The 13,872-nt window shown below is 44.8% G+C and overlaps 1 protein-coding gene across 1 annotated transcript; it reads right to left on the bottom strand.

Moving 5' to 3' along the window:
* Positions 1-94: 94 nt before the first annotated feature.
* On the bottom strand, positions 95-4,070 carry LOC134866346 (protocadherin-8-like). Its single transcript, XM_063886460.1, has 3 exons — positions 1,398-4,070; positions 931-1,156; positions 95-836 (listed from the first exon to the last, which is right to left on the bottom strand). Exons 1-3 carry the CDS (start codon positions 3,852-3,854, stop codon positions 484-486), a joined length of 3,036 nt encoding a protein of 1,011 aa, XP_063742530.1. The 5' UTR covers positions 3,855-4,070; the 3' UTR covers positions 95-483.
* Between the last annotated feature and the right edge of the window lie 9,802 nt (positions 4,071-13,872).

The raw sequence follows: 13,872 nt of genomic DNA, 5'->3' as shown, positions 1-13,872 counted from the left end.
CAGTATTTCAAAGTTTATTTCCTCTCAGAATATTGTGATAATAAAAAAGAAATCTGTACAATGACTTATTATTGCATTCAAATAATTCCATACTTCGTTATCAACTTGATACATTGTGGGTCACCGGCCATCCAACTGCACAGTCTCTGGGGCCATTTTTAAATAATCAGCGTGCTTAAAGTTCAATAATTACAATTCCTATGTACATATCTTTCCTTAATTATTACTTTTATAAAAAATAAAACCTCTGTATGTACAAAACTTGCATATGATACACTTCATGTCCAACAAAATTTCTCAAAGTGATTGAATCGCCATCACATGTGGCATTTTACAATTAAAATTAAAAGAAACAATTAGGATATAAACTTATATATGCAACAAAGAACCTCCAAAAGGTATAGTATTTTTCATTGTCATTGAATCATAAATAAAAACTTTGAATATACATTTCTTTGAGAGTGAGCTTGTGCAATGTCTGTTTTAAACGTCATCGTTGGGACAGTGTGTCGGGGTAGGGGTGTAGACGGGGATGGTGATGTCGCTGATCTCCTGCACCCTCACAGGCCTAGGTGGGGTGACCATCACATAGTCGTACTCCCTGTGCAGCACCTTCTCGTACACGCTCTGCAGACCCACTGTTTTGGGGATCTGGGCCGGGTAAAAGTTGTCCCGGCGGTTGGGGTCCCGGGGCAGGGAGGCTGTTTTGGAGTGGCTGCTGAAGGAGGAGAGGGTGGGGGCTGGAGATGGAGCTGCATGGGCTCTGACTGCTGAGGGGCTCCAGCAGCGATCCGAGTGACCCAGGACCTTACATTCACTGGTGCAAGCCCACAGAGCTGCAGAAAAGAAGAAAGAAATAAGTTAGAACTACCAAAGCATGAATCAACATTAAATCATTTGAAATCTAATTGTTTGCTTTTTTGCCCTTACCATTTTGGCCACCCATGGGAGGAACCACTGCTCCGTCTTTCTTCAGCCCAGTGTCTCCACTGACATCACTGTCACTGTCATTGAAATCACTATCCCCCTTGCCACTGTCTTTGCCACTGAAAGCCGGGTCCCTCGCAGAGATGGTGGTGTAAGAGTTCCCCTTCCAGATAGTGATGGGCCTGACTGCCTCTTTACCATTCCCATAGCCAGGCAGAGTGGAGTATCCCTACAGGAGGAGAGAAATAAAGAAATAATAGTTAGTGTCTGGTTGATAAACACATTGATTATTACTCATTGGTGTGTGTGTGTGTGTGTGTGTGTGTGTGTGTGTGTGTGTGTGTGTGTGTGTGTGTGTGTGTGTGTGTGTGTGTGTGTGTGTGTGTGTGTGTGTGTGTGTGTGTGTGTGTGTGTGTGTGTGTGTGTGTGTATCCGTCCCCTCCCCACAGTGCCCTGAAGCTGCCTCTCACCTCGTGTTTATTCCCTCGAGGCTTGCTGTTGCTGTCTGAGTCATACACACAGGGCACCTCGCTGCCGTCCTCTGAGGCCGAGCACATTTCGCTGCCCCCGGGGTGAGCCGAGGTGAAGCCCCCGGGTTGGCTGCTGTAGGAGTGACCCTCAAAGCCTGCTTCTCCCCCGGCCCCGTGCAGAGGCAGGAGGGGGTTGTCTGCCACGTGGTTCCTGCCCCGCTCCAGCGTGCCCTTCTCACCGTATGAGTCGCTGTCGTCTCCGCTCTTGTCGCGTTTGCGCCGGTTGCAGGTGGTTGCGATGAGGATGATGGCGAGCAGCAGGAGCGTGCAGCTTCCCGCGAGGACAACGATAATCACCACGGACAGGTCCCACTGCGCGTGAACATCGTCCCCGCTGCCGGCCTGGTACACTGTCCTGTCGCTCGGTGGGGAGCCCGCGATGATGAGGAAGTGGAGCGTGGCGGTGGAGGTGAGCGCGGGCCTCCCGTTGTCGCTTACCGTTACGGTCACGCTCAGAGTTTCGTCCACGTCGTGGCTGAGCACCTGGTTGAGGTAGATCTCCCCGGTGCGTTTGTTCACGGAGAACACAGAGGGCTCTCCCGTGGCCAGCCCGTAGGACAGCTCTGCGTTCACACCTTCATCTGCATCTCGTGCGTCCACTCGGGTGATGACGTAGCCAGTCGGTGCGTCCCGGGGCAGCAGGACCTCGGCGGAGCCGTTATTTAGAGGTGGCTGAGTGATCACCGGTGCATTATCGTTCTGGTCCACTATCCTTACGTACACGTTGGAGCTGCCGATCAGAGGAGGGGAGCCGCCGTCACTGGCCGTGACGCGCAGCTCCAGCTGTTTCACCACCTCATAGTTGAAACTGCGCAGCGCGTAAAGCGAACCGCTGGCGGGGTCCAGAGACACGAAGGTGGAGATGGGGGAGCCCATGAAGTATGTGTCTGCAAGTTTGTAGCTGACCTTCCCGTTTGACCCCAGGTCCATGTCCCGTGCCACAACCGTGGTGATGTATGCACCGGGTGCGTTGTTTTCTACCACGGACACCTCATACACCGTTTTACTGAACACTGGAGCGTTGTCGTTCTCATCTGTCAGTCTGATGGTGTACTGAGTGATGGTTCTGAAGGGCGGGGAGCCCAGGTCCTCCGCCACCACTGTGAGGTTATATTCTGGGATTTTCTCCCGGTCTAAGGGCATCGTGCTCACGATCATGAAGCTGTCCTCGTACGCCTGCTGCAGTCTGAAGTGATCATGTCCGTACAGCGTGCAGTGCACCTGCCCGTTAGCGCCTGAGTCTCTGTCGGAGGTGCTGACCAGAGCCACGAAACTCTCTCTGGCCGCAGCCTCGGTGATGTACGCGATCCCCGCCGTGATGGATGTCATAGGGGTGATGGAGATCTCCGGTGCATTGTCGTTCACGTCCTGCACCTGCACTACGATTTTGCAGACTGCTGGGCTCGGGTTCGGACCCAGATCAGTTGCCTGGACGTCAAACTCATAGGTGTTTTTACTTTCAAAGTCAATCTGACTCTCAAGGGTGAGACGTCCGGTCTTCCGGTCCACTCTGAAGAGTTGCCTTATCTCTGCGGGCACCTGGTGACCGAACCCATACACCACCTCTCCGTTCAGCCCCTCGTCCGGGTCCTCCGCGTTCAGGTCCAGCAGGAGGAAGCCCACCGGTGCGTCCTCGGGCAAATCCACGGAGAAGCTGTTCCGGTCGAACACCGGGCTATTGTCGTTATAATCTTTCACCTTGACGTTGATGCGTGTTGTTCCAGTGCGGGACGGGTTTCCTCCGTCCATAGCAACCAGCTCCAGCGCGTAAGAAGCCTGTGTCTCCCGGTCCAGCTCCTTCATGAGCACCAGCTCCGCATATTTAACCCCGTCAGCCCTGCTGAGCACGTCGATTGAAAAGTGGCTGTTTACGGAGATCTGGTAGCTTTGGATGTAGTTTGCGCCCACATCCTCATCCACCGCAAAGTCCAGCGGGATCCGCGTGCCCACCGCTGTGTTCTCGGAGATCTCCAGACTTGACTCTTTCCGGGGGAACTCGGGGGAGTTGTCGTTGATGTCCTTGACCTCCACCTCTACGTGCACGAGTTTGAACTGCTCCTTGGAGAAGCTGACCACGTCGAAAGCGATGAGGCAGTGCAGGGTGTGTTTGCAGATCCGCTCCCTGTCTATCCTCTCCCCGATGCTCAGCTGCCCGTCGCTCTCCCTCAGACGGATGAAAGAGGAGTTGAACTGTTTCATCATCCTGAAATTGGTCCTGGGCCCCCCCGAGGAGAAGGCGGTGGAAGATATGTCCTTGGCCAAGTTACCAATCACTGTCCCGGGTGCGTCTTCCTCAAATGTCTGATATTTCACCGTTTTTCCCTGCGTGACGGCAGCCAGGCTTACCAAAGAGACGCACATAAACGCCAACAGCCCGTTCCACCCTGTTTCTCCCATCCTGACACCTTCACTCAGGAATAATCTGAGAAAACTGTCCGGTTTAAAGTTGAAAAACAAAACTGCAAAAAAGCTATTCCTCCGTGGCTCTCCTCAACCCGGGGTTGTTTATTTCTATATATAAAGCCAGTAATAAATATTCCATATGTCTTTCAATGCGCACTCTGGATGCGCTCCTCTCTTTCTCTCTGCCTCTCTCTACTGGAGGTGTGCTGCTCTCTCCGCGCAAGAGGGCTGCAGTGTCTGCGGGAGGGTTTATACGGCGAGGCATGCAAATGAGCCGCACTGTGACCAATCCGGGCTTTTGAGAGGGTTGGGGGGGGGGGGGGGGTAGTTCTGAAAGACCTCTAAACCCTGTTCAGAGATTCCTGGACTGTGCAGGGAAACTTGGCACCCAATATGTGGGCTAAACTCGGGGCTTGATTTAATACAGCTATAGTTTCCGTTGCTTGTTTATGTTCCTCGGGCTGTTAAATGAGTCTGCGCATGGGGGGGAGAGCACAAAGATGCGCAGTGTCCCTGAGCTAGAGGACAAAGCTTTTGAATAGGAGTATCTGTTCAGGATGCTCTAGCACATATAGGCGTACTTTCACTATAAAGAGTATTATGCTTAAGCACAATTCGGTTGGATCCCCACGCGTGTGCAAAAAAGAGAAAGGCAGAGCTGTCCCAGTGACCTCTCCAATAGTGGGGAAATAACTTCAGGCAGGAATATGACGTGATTTGTTCTTCTCTCCAACTTTTAAAATACCTTGATCCACTCACCCAGACGGATAAGATTTCATTAATGCACTTCTAATGGACACATGATGCTGAGACAGCTTAAAATGCTGAATAATGGCTGTGCCGGGGATTCAAAGAATGTGGTGTAACTGGTGGTAATAGTATCGTTGTATTACTCATTTTACGCTCATTAATAAATTCCATAATTTTTTCTCCGTTTTCTATTATTCATCCCCCCAATGTGTTGTAATCCAGTAATTGTTTGCCTATCAGATCATATTTGGGGCTGGAAAATGACTATATCCACTTAAACATTGATTTTATTCTAATTCTTTCCCAAGCTCAGATCGGCTCACGAGATGTCCCGTGCGCAAAGAGGTTTTTTTTTTTTTTATCAAGTGTAACGTCCCGGTTTTACATGCGACTCTGCGTGGCCTCGCCTGCCAGAACAGAACAGGTGAAGACGAGACACACACACACACACACACACACACACACACACACACACACACACACACACACACACACACACACACACAAACAGGCGGTCACGCACGCACTCACACGATCTTCCACACACCCGTTACAAATGGGATTTCGCTGTAAAGGCAGGGGGGATTTATCAGATTTCAATAGTGAGATTATATCAAAGGCGTATGAAGCCCTCGTTAGTAGCGGCGGGATAATGTCATGGCAGGGTCTCCCTTTGCAGACGTCCATGCCGGCATTGTGGTCCTTAGGCTGGGTCTGTGGGGGCCCCTGACCCCCGCTGCCTCCATGCAGCCCTCCGTCTAACTGCAGCATAATGAGGCTAAGCCACATGCAGCCTTTGTACGCCCCCCCCCCCCCCCCCCCCCCCCCCCCCCTCACCCTCCATGGTACAGGCCACGACTCCTTTCATTACAGGGAGATTGGAGATGAATTGCCCTGGACATCAGGGTCCCTCCTATTAAAATACATTTAGAGAGAGACCAGGGCCCCGTCACGGCTCTTTAAGAGATTTTCTCATTCTCCCTCATTGGACATTCCCTCTCTTCCTAACTCACCCCCACCCTCCCTTTCTTTCTCCCCCCTCACACAGCTTTTCAGGGGCAACACTTGCCTTGCAGTAGAAGCTAATATCAGTTGGCATGTTCTATAAAGAACCCATCTGCCACAGAAAGTCAAATAGGAGACACCTGAATGGACAACATCTAGCCGAGCAGCTTGCATAGTTAGACACAGTCAGGCCTGTCTCAAAAGATAAGGAGACGTTATTCTCTGATTAATTAAGGACATTACCTGAAAAAAGATCAGCCCTTGTTAGGCGTTTTAGAAATATTAAATAAGACTTTACAGTCAGGCATCTTAGCAAAGACATTAACTAACCAGCAATCAATCTTAGAATATAGCTTTTTGCATCAGTTATAAGGGTATTTTCCCCCTCTCATCCTTTCTCATCCTCATCCTCATCCCTATTTTTCTAAATTTCCTTGAATGGTTACATATCTTACAGAAGAAATTAAAATTTCACTTGCAACATCTCTCATATTGTTGCACAGCAGATCCGATATTAGACCTGTTGATTTCATGTTAACTTTGCACAGAAGAAGACTATAAATTGAGGTTGATTAAACACATTTTTGACTTGTGGTGGGATGATGTTACAGTTTTTCCCTAACACAAAATGAGAGCTGAAGAGAAGTATTAATAACACTGGGGAGAAGTATTCTTTCTCTTACAAAGTGAAACATAAGTTAAAGGGATAGTTCACCAAATAATTATAAGTTGTGTATTAACACTCACCCACTTACCTTGAATTCTTTAATAAAAATGTGTTATATTCGCATACCACAACCTGAAAATTGAAAACAAATCTTGATTAATTGAAGTTAATGGGGCCACGTGTAAGAATATCAAATATCAAAACTATAACAATTATTTACAAACTCTGACACAATTTGTGCAATATAAGCATTTAAGCCTTGTTTATCCATTTATTGTCACTACTTCACATGTCATTTCAATCAAATCTTAAGAAGTAATACTTGAACCTGCACTGACTATTAGTGTGCCTCCTAAAGCATCAGACTTCTGTGCAGAAGTTTTTTTTTAAGTGAAGTTTTAAACAAATGTAGCCTTCTGGTATAATGGATAAAAGGATAGCCCGATTTACTTCAATTCATTCTTTTTTCCGACTTTGTATTCTCCTTAAACATGAAGGCATGCAAGAAAAGCCAATATTTTTTTAAAGGCGATGCTTCCTTTAAACCCCGCTCACCACCCTACAATCCCTAAATGTAATGTTAACATATGTTCGGATATTCGGGCACAAATTTGACAATTAACAATGAACTACATTTGTATTTATAGCATTACTATAAATGTAACGTTACCAAACAGAGGATAAACACAAGCAAACTGCCCTTTTTCTGGCAACTCTATGTGTTCCTTAGTTATGACTGATACCTGAAGCCCAATTCAATGATTTATAAATGGTGCAAAGTATCAGTTACTGCTGAATTAGTGTCAGCAACAACATGGAGTCTGATCGTAAAGATCCCTCTTTCCCTCCAAAGCTTTATGAAGAGTGCATTGTGTCCCAGCTGAAGGCAGTAATAATAATAAGGCGCTCACAGTGGGGCAGTTTGTATTCCTCCCTGTGAGAACCGTGCTGTTTATTCTCATCTCTGTACGTGTTTAGAGCACACAGGACTCTAATACCGCTCAGCATTCTCTCACACACAGAAAGACAGAGTAATCAAAAGCAAATTACACTACTCTCGCCTCGCGGATTAAACTCCCTGCACGTGCATGTGCGCGTGCATTGGACAGACTTTTTGTTTCTATATCCAACAATGTTTGACGGGCTTCTCCATCCTCACCCAAAGCTGTCGTTCGAAAGACACACACACCTTACAAAAAAAATTCTCTCACGTGACCAGCGTGTCGATCTCGCCCGTCTGCACACGCGAGTTCAACAAAAGCAGAATTAGAGAGTCTCCCAAATCCCCTCTATTCTTCACGACACATATTAGCATTTTCTTTAACGTATATAAATATGTCTTTAGAGGACCCCCCTCCTTTCCCTCCCTCTCCTCTTTTTCTTTCTTTTCCCCACCATTGTGGTGCCATTTGCTCTAGTGATTGCCGGGTATTTGGGTATGAAGCGGGTCGCCCGATCCCTTGCCTCTCGTCGGGGCTTAACTCTTTGAGATGGAAATCGGCGATTTGGTGTCTATTGTCCCACAGATAAGCAATGGAAGGAGAAAGTGGGGGGAGAGAGAGAACATGAGGGGGAGAAGGGAGTATGTGTGTGGGTGGGTGGGGGGGGGTTAAGATGATCGATCAGAAGCCCCCTCTCCACCCCCCTTCTCCACTCAGCTAACCTTTGCCTAACTCGCGTGCCATCACAAGCACAAAGTCCTAATTGGTCCCCTGCACTAATTATCCAATTATCACCTATCAGCCGCAGCACCGCACTCCAGGGCCCTTTCTGCCTTCCGCACTATTGATGAAAATGATTAGCAGCAGTGAATGCGAGCGTCAGCTTTAGAGTGCAATACTTGAGAAACTAGTGTCAGGCTCCTGTGTGGAGGTCTAAAGAGAGGATCACACTTCATACACAGAGGGCTAATGGGTCCATTCAACCTGCATTATTCCTGAACCCTTATCGAAAATTGGACGCATGATAAAGTGGTGTGCAGGTTAATTAGGGCCCTTTGTGTGACCCTACAAGGTGACAAATAAAGGTTGTAGCTTTAGACCCCGAGTCTGGCACTCGTGGTCATCTCATGGTGAATTATATAAATGCCATTTCTTGTGACAAAAGTGACAACTTATTTTAACATTGTTTATGAAATTCTTTAAGGACTCTTTTAGGTGATGCCTATAAGGTGCTGATCTGAGAAGATTCATAGATTAAATATCTAATCACTTTCAGTCATTCTTCAAGCAAAAACAACAAACCGTTGCTAGTATGAGCTTCTCTAGAGAATTAGATGCTTTTCTTTAAGTTTTGGACTGCTGGTCAGACAAAAGCCTTGATTTGAGGATGTCACCTTTCTTTTGATAATATTTTGTTTGCTATTTTCTGACATCTTATAGACATAACATTGAATTAAGAAAATAAAAAACATTGGTTCATGCAGCCCTAACGTCATCCTTGCATCTTTGTCTTGATAGATCCCAGAGAACACTTTCTTTGATGTCAATTAATGCATTGAAAACCTATTCAACTTGTTGTTTACTGTATACTTATTATCATTAACACTCACACATATTCATGGTGCTCTATCACAATAACAATAAACACTACAGGAATTCTGTTTTGACTTATGGTCTAGTACTGTCCTTCATAATTGCATAATTGTGCATTTACTAATATTTTAGTTTTAATAAGCACTTAGAGTGACTTGTATATCTGCCTATAAGCTATCTCTGGAATTTCAGTACTTCACTTAAAGCAACAAATGAGCACTTGCAGTAACTTATTATCACATTGTGACATTGATCAAGATGCATTACAACTATGGGACTTATAATACACTCTGATCATAATAAAACAAATATCAGACAGTGACAATTATGAAAAAGAGCTATTGATCTGTATGCTTTATACGTTCATGTTATAAAGAATTGTGAACATTTGCTTACAGATACACAACACTTTTTATAAGTATAATGAATGCTATGCTTGGGTTTCATAGAGCATGTTTAATAACCCAATAAAGTAATAGTGAACTCCAATTTCAACCTCATATCTTAAAGGAATGTTGGACAACAAAAAAATAACCCAAAAATGTCAGACTCAGCCGGATAAGAAGTGACTACCCCAACCAAACTGCGTTGTAAATATGCTTGATTTAAGGAAGACGGCCTTATTGACAATGACAGACTAAACAGGGATTCTGCAGACTACTCTGCATTGTGATTTTACCAACAGAGTAGGAGCCACGTTCAGATTTGAATGCAGCAGCAGGCATAGACTGGCACCAGAACGCCACCAGATTGATAACGTCCAGTTACACCAAACATGTATTGTCCTTTCTCCATCTCATTTTGCTTTAGTTAACTTCTGCTCCGATCCATCACCCTCCAGCCCATCTGTCGCTGATAGCAGCAACACTTTGAATAAATTCCTCTCGACAAACAAAGCGGTTAACATCTCATGAATGCCGCTTTTTACACCCCACATACAGATTGTGGGGAAACTTTAGGGCCAGTGGAATAACCAGTGCAAAGAAATCTGTCCTGGGACACTCCCTCCTAGCTTCCACTTCATTACCGGTATTGTGCTCGGGAGCGCGCAATCTGTGCGGCCGTCTCGGCCCGGCCCCGCCAGCTTTCTAATGACTTTCCAATGATGATTTAAAAGCGCACAGGACGGTTTCTCTGCGAACTCCTCCCACCTCCCCTCTTCATTCTTCCTTTCACTGCTTTTCAGTCTCATCTGCTTTTGTTTAGCTGTTTCCAACACTGGCATGTGATTCAGGGGAGGTCAGGAGCAGCGCACATAAAGATTCACACATCAGGCCCGAATAAAGGAACGATATATTGGGGAGTTACACGTTTGCCCCCTGCGTGTCTAGTAGTGGGAGAATTAAGAAAAAGAATTAGAAGTTGGGGTCTGGTCTGAGGATGTTTTCTCCGAGTGCTTTGTATCCTTATTTTGAAGACAAACAGGGGCTTAAAGTTAGTGCGTGAGGTAATAAAAGGCTGGAGGGGGGTTGTGCGCACACCTGATGGTTGTAGTGCGCCAGATTGTGCCGTGCTTGGACTGAACAGATGGAGGTGGATGAGTTAAGAGAAGCATGTAGGGGGGGATGGCAGACGTCTGCATATAATTCATGTGAAGTTATGTCTCCCCTTCTTCTCCCCCCTTTGCATGGTCTCTGTGCATTCAAAAATAAACAGGCACCTGCATCTGGTTGAGCTTTTGTGTGTGAGGTAGATGTAACCGGAAGAAGGTTGGTGGCCATAAGTGCCTGTGATAATAATTAATCAATCAATGAGACATTGTCTGAGGCGCATACGGATCTAGAGGGAAGCATTTTACTGGCTAAATGGCTCACTTAACAGGAAATTAGTAATCTATAGACACAGCAGTAACGCATCGCTGCATGAAAGATGAATATTAAGCCAAAGTGTGACTGTTAGATTCATGTTTATCTAAGAGTATTAAAGTTACACTTCTCAACAGCTGGTAAAGAGACAGATCAACTCTATCACATTTTATCTAGAGCTGACAAGTGTGTTAACTGTAAAATAATGTGTTTTCTAATCTAAGCCATGCTAGCTCGATGACTTGCGGATGAGATGCAATCCAATTTTGAGCAGACATTCATGGTCCCCAGAGAAGTCCAGTCAGACAACACGGTTTAGAAGTGAGTGGAGCAAAAGACGGAGAGGTGACACCTTCTCGTTTTTTTTCTTTCAATGTGAGTATAATGTATGGGGGTTTTTTTTTATAAAAAAGATAAATGTATTATCCTGCTTCTATTCTATTGTTAACCAAGTCTGTTTTTTTGTAAAGCCATGACTTATTCTCATTATGTTCATCTTTTTTTATTTTTATAGTGAAATATCCCAACAAAGTTAAGGACTGCCATGCAGTTCGATGGACGGGCTCTTTGTGCCAAGATAATGATTCCAAATTAACTTGATCCCACCTGGATTTTTCCTTAAGTCAACAGGTCAGTAAAATGTCTTCTATCTATAAATCTATGTATCCTTACATCTTTAGTGTTCCCCAAACTATTTCCTTCATGACGTTTATATTTGTGGATATAATGAAATTACGTTCAAGTTCCTGTTACGATGAATTGTAATATATTTGGTGATCTCTAAACTTATAATAATAATCCTATAAAAACGTTGGTTATTTACGACCAAATGGCTGTAAAACGAAGGAACTTTGTGTCCACTTCAACTATACTGTGTGTTGTGATAATCACAAAATGGTAGTATGGTACAAGGCTGCACTTAGATTGTGTATAGTACAGTCTACATACTTGCTGTGTATCAGCATGTTAGCATTGTTACTGTGCGCTTGTTAGCATGCTCATGTTAGCATGCCTTTATTTGCATTTAGCTCAAAGCACTGCTGTGTCCAAGTAGAGCTTCACAGAGCTGCCAGTTGTTTTGTTGGGTGACTTCTGCCACTGCTTTTGAGTATGGAATTGTATTAAAAGGTCCACTAACTAGCTTTTGTGACGTTAACTACTTCTAAGAGCCATGATTCAGCGCGTTAAGTTAGCTCATCTGTCACACATGATCTAAGTCTGGTCTTACTTTGGTTGCATGATAACAGCATGCGTGTTATCATTTTTTCTCCCTCCTGAAAAGCTTCACTGCTCTTGTGTCAGATTCTCCAGTTTAAAAGGCTGTGAAGTGCTACATTTCTCAAAATATATGGCAGTGCTCTGCTCAAATGCCTTCTTTTTTCTGAGACATAAAGTGCTCCTGATGAGATCAAAAATTTCCATCTGCAGTCTAACAAACAAATAACTCATGTTTCTGTTGTGTGTGGGCTTATAGCATTTTATTTTTAATGACACATTTCATCATCACAGACAAGCTTTGCGACAGATTTCTTTACTGCTGGATGACTCCCATCATGAAGAAAAACATTCTGAGGCTTAGCCTACCGGTATTAGTGCTTAAACTTTAAGCAATAACCCACTAACCTACTTTATAGCTTTTATGAGTCACACAAGACAATCACCGAGTGCATTAGCAGCTAAGGTGGAAGTGCTTCTTAAACTTTTGATAGGCAACAGAACACCCACTCTCATTTACTTTGTAATTCCTCTCTCTTATCCCCTCTCCCACTCCTCTTCCATCTTACCTCTTCCTATTTCTCTCTCCATTTGCCTACTTCTGCTTGCTGTTTCAAGTCCCCGCAGAGCTATTTACAGCATGGCGCGGGGCTATATTAATGTGACTAAAGAGGATTGTACAGGTAACACAAGTCCAGCTGGCAGTAAGCTCGGCGATGCGGCTCCTCTCTCAGAGAGCATTAAAGCTGCCCTGTTTATGGAGTCACCCTCCATAAACAATACTTTATAATTCTCTTTGAACGTTGCAGCACATGGCTTGTATAAAACAACACAAAATATGATGGGACACCATGCACAAATACACACACACACACACACACACACACACACACACACACACACACACACACACACACACACACACACACACACACACACACACACACACACACACACACACACACACACTCACAGAAGGCAGGCTGCTCAAAAACAAAACCACGGCATTATCTGGACTCTCTGCATGTGCCAGCAAGACTTTAAAGGAAAGGCATTGTTTTACCCCCGGGAGTAAACAGCCACACAGACAAATAACTACAACAAATAGTCCATATGCACCAAAAACGCCCCACACCCTAAAATAAAAATGGTGGGGCTCACTATAGATCTAATCAATATTTTAGCAGCCCAGCCCCGTTTGTTCATGCGGGCCATGAGAGGGCTAATGAGGCAAAGCTGCAAAGACAATCTTCGCACAAAAGTAGGCTATCTACTAAAGGACAAAATGATCCTTCAGATCTCCTGGATCAGTCGCTCTGCCCACGATGCGATGCCACTGAAGTGAGCCACCCGAGACATTCTGCTGCATGACAGCTCATGAGTAGGCATATCTGTCTGAGCGAGCACAGATGTGGTTTCCTCTGATCTGGTGTGTCAAAGTCCTCACGCTTCATATGCTGTTTGTTGTCAGCGCACTTTGAATTGCACTTTATGTGGGAAACGTGTTATTCAAATAAGTGACACCTGATGGATTGACACCAAACTAAGAACTTGGAAGTTTCAATCAAGGTTCAGTCAACCACAAATGGATCTTTGGATCTTGCATTACACTCATAGTTTTAGAAGTTTGTGTATTGATAATCGGAAAACCTTCAGTCCAGTTTTGCACACAGTTTTTAAGTGTGCGAGTGTACACAGATTTCTCAGGGTTCACAAACAGCAAAGAGCTCTCTCAAAATCAATGCAGCAGAATAATGTTGCAACCTCTATGTGTAAAAAGTAAAGCTAATGCAGAAGTGCCTTAAACATGCATTTGTTCTCAAATCTAGCACAAGCACTTGTATAGAAATCTATGAGAAAATCACCTTACTCCTAACTTGATTTATGAACTCTGTAAACATTTTTGATATAAGTTTATGGTCTAATTTGTTTGTTTCAAGTCTTTCTCAACACACCAATATGTTTATTATGAAGATGGAATTAAATGGATAACAAATCAGTGTATCATTTAGAGTTCTGGCTACCATGGTTTGTCT

The sequence above is a fragment of the Eleginops maclovinus genome, chromosome 6, assembly GCF_036324505.1.
Source record: "Eleginops maclovinus isolate JMC-PN-2008 ecotype Puerto Natales chromosome 6, JC_Emac_rtc_rv5, whole genome shotgun sequence".
Classification (NCBI taxonomy): Eukaryota; Metazoa; Chordata; class Actinopteri; order Perciformes; family Eleginopidae; genus Eleginops; species Eleginops maclovinus.
This window is presented reverse-complemented; position numbering and strand designations above follow the sequence as displayed.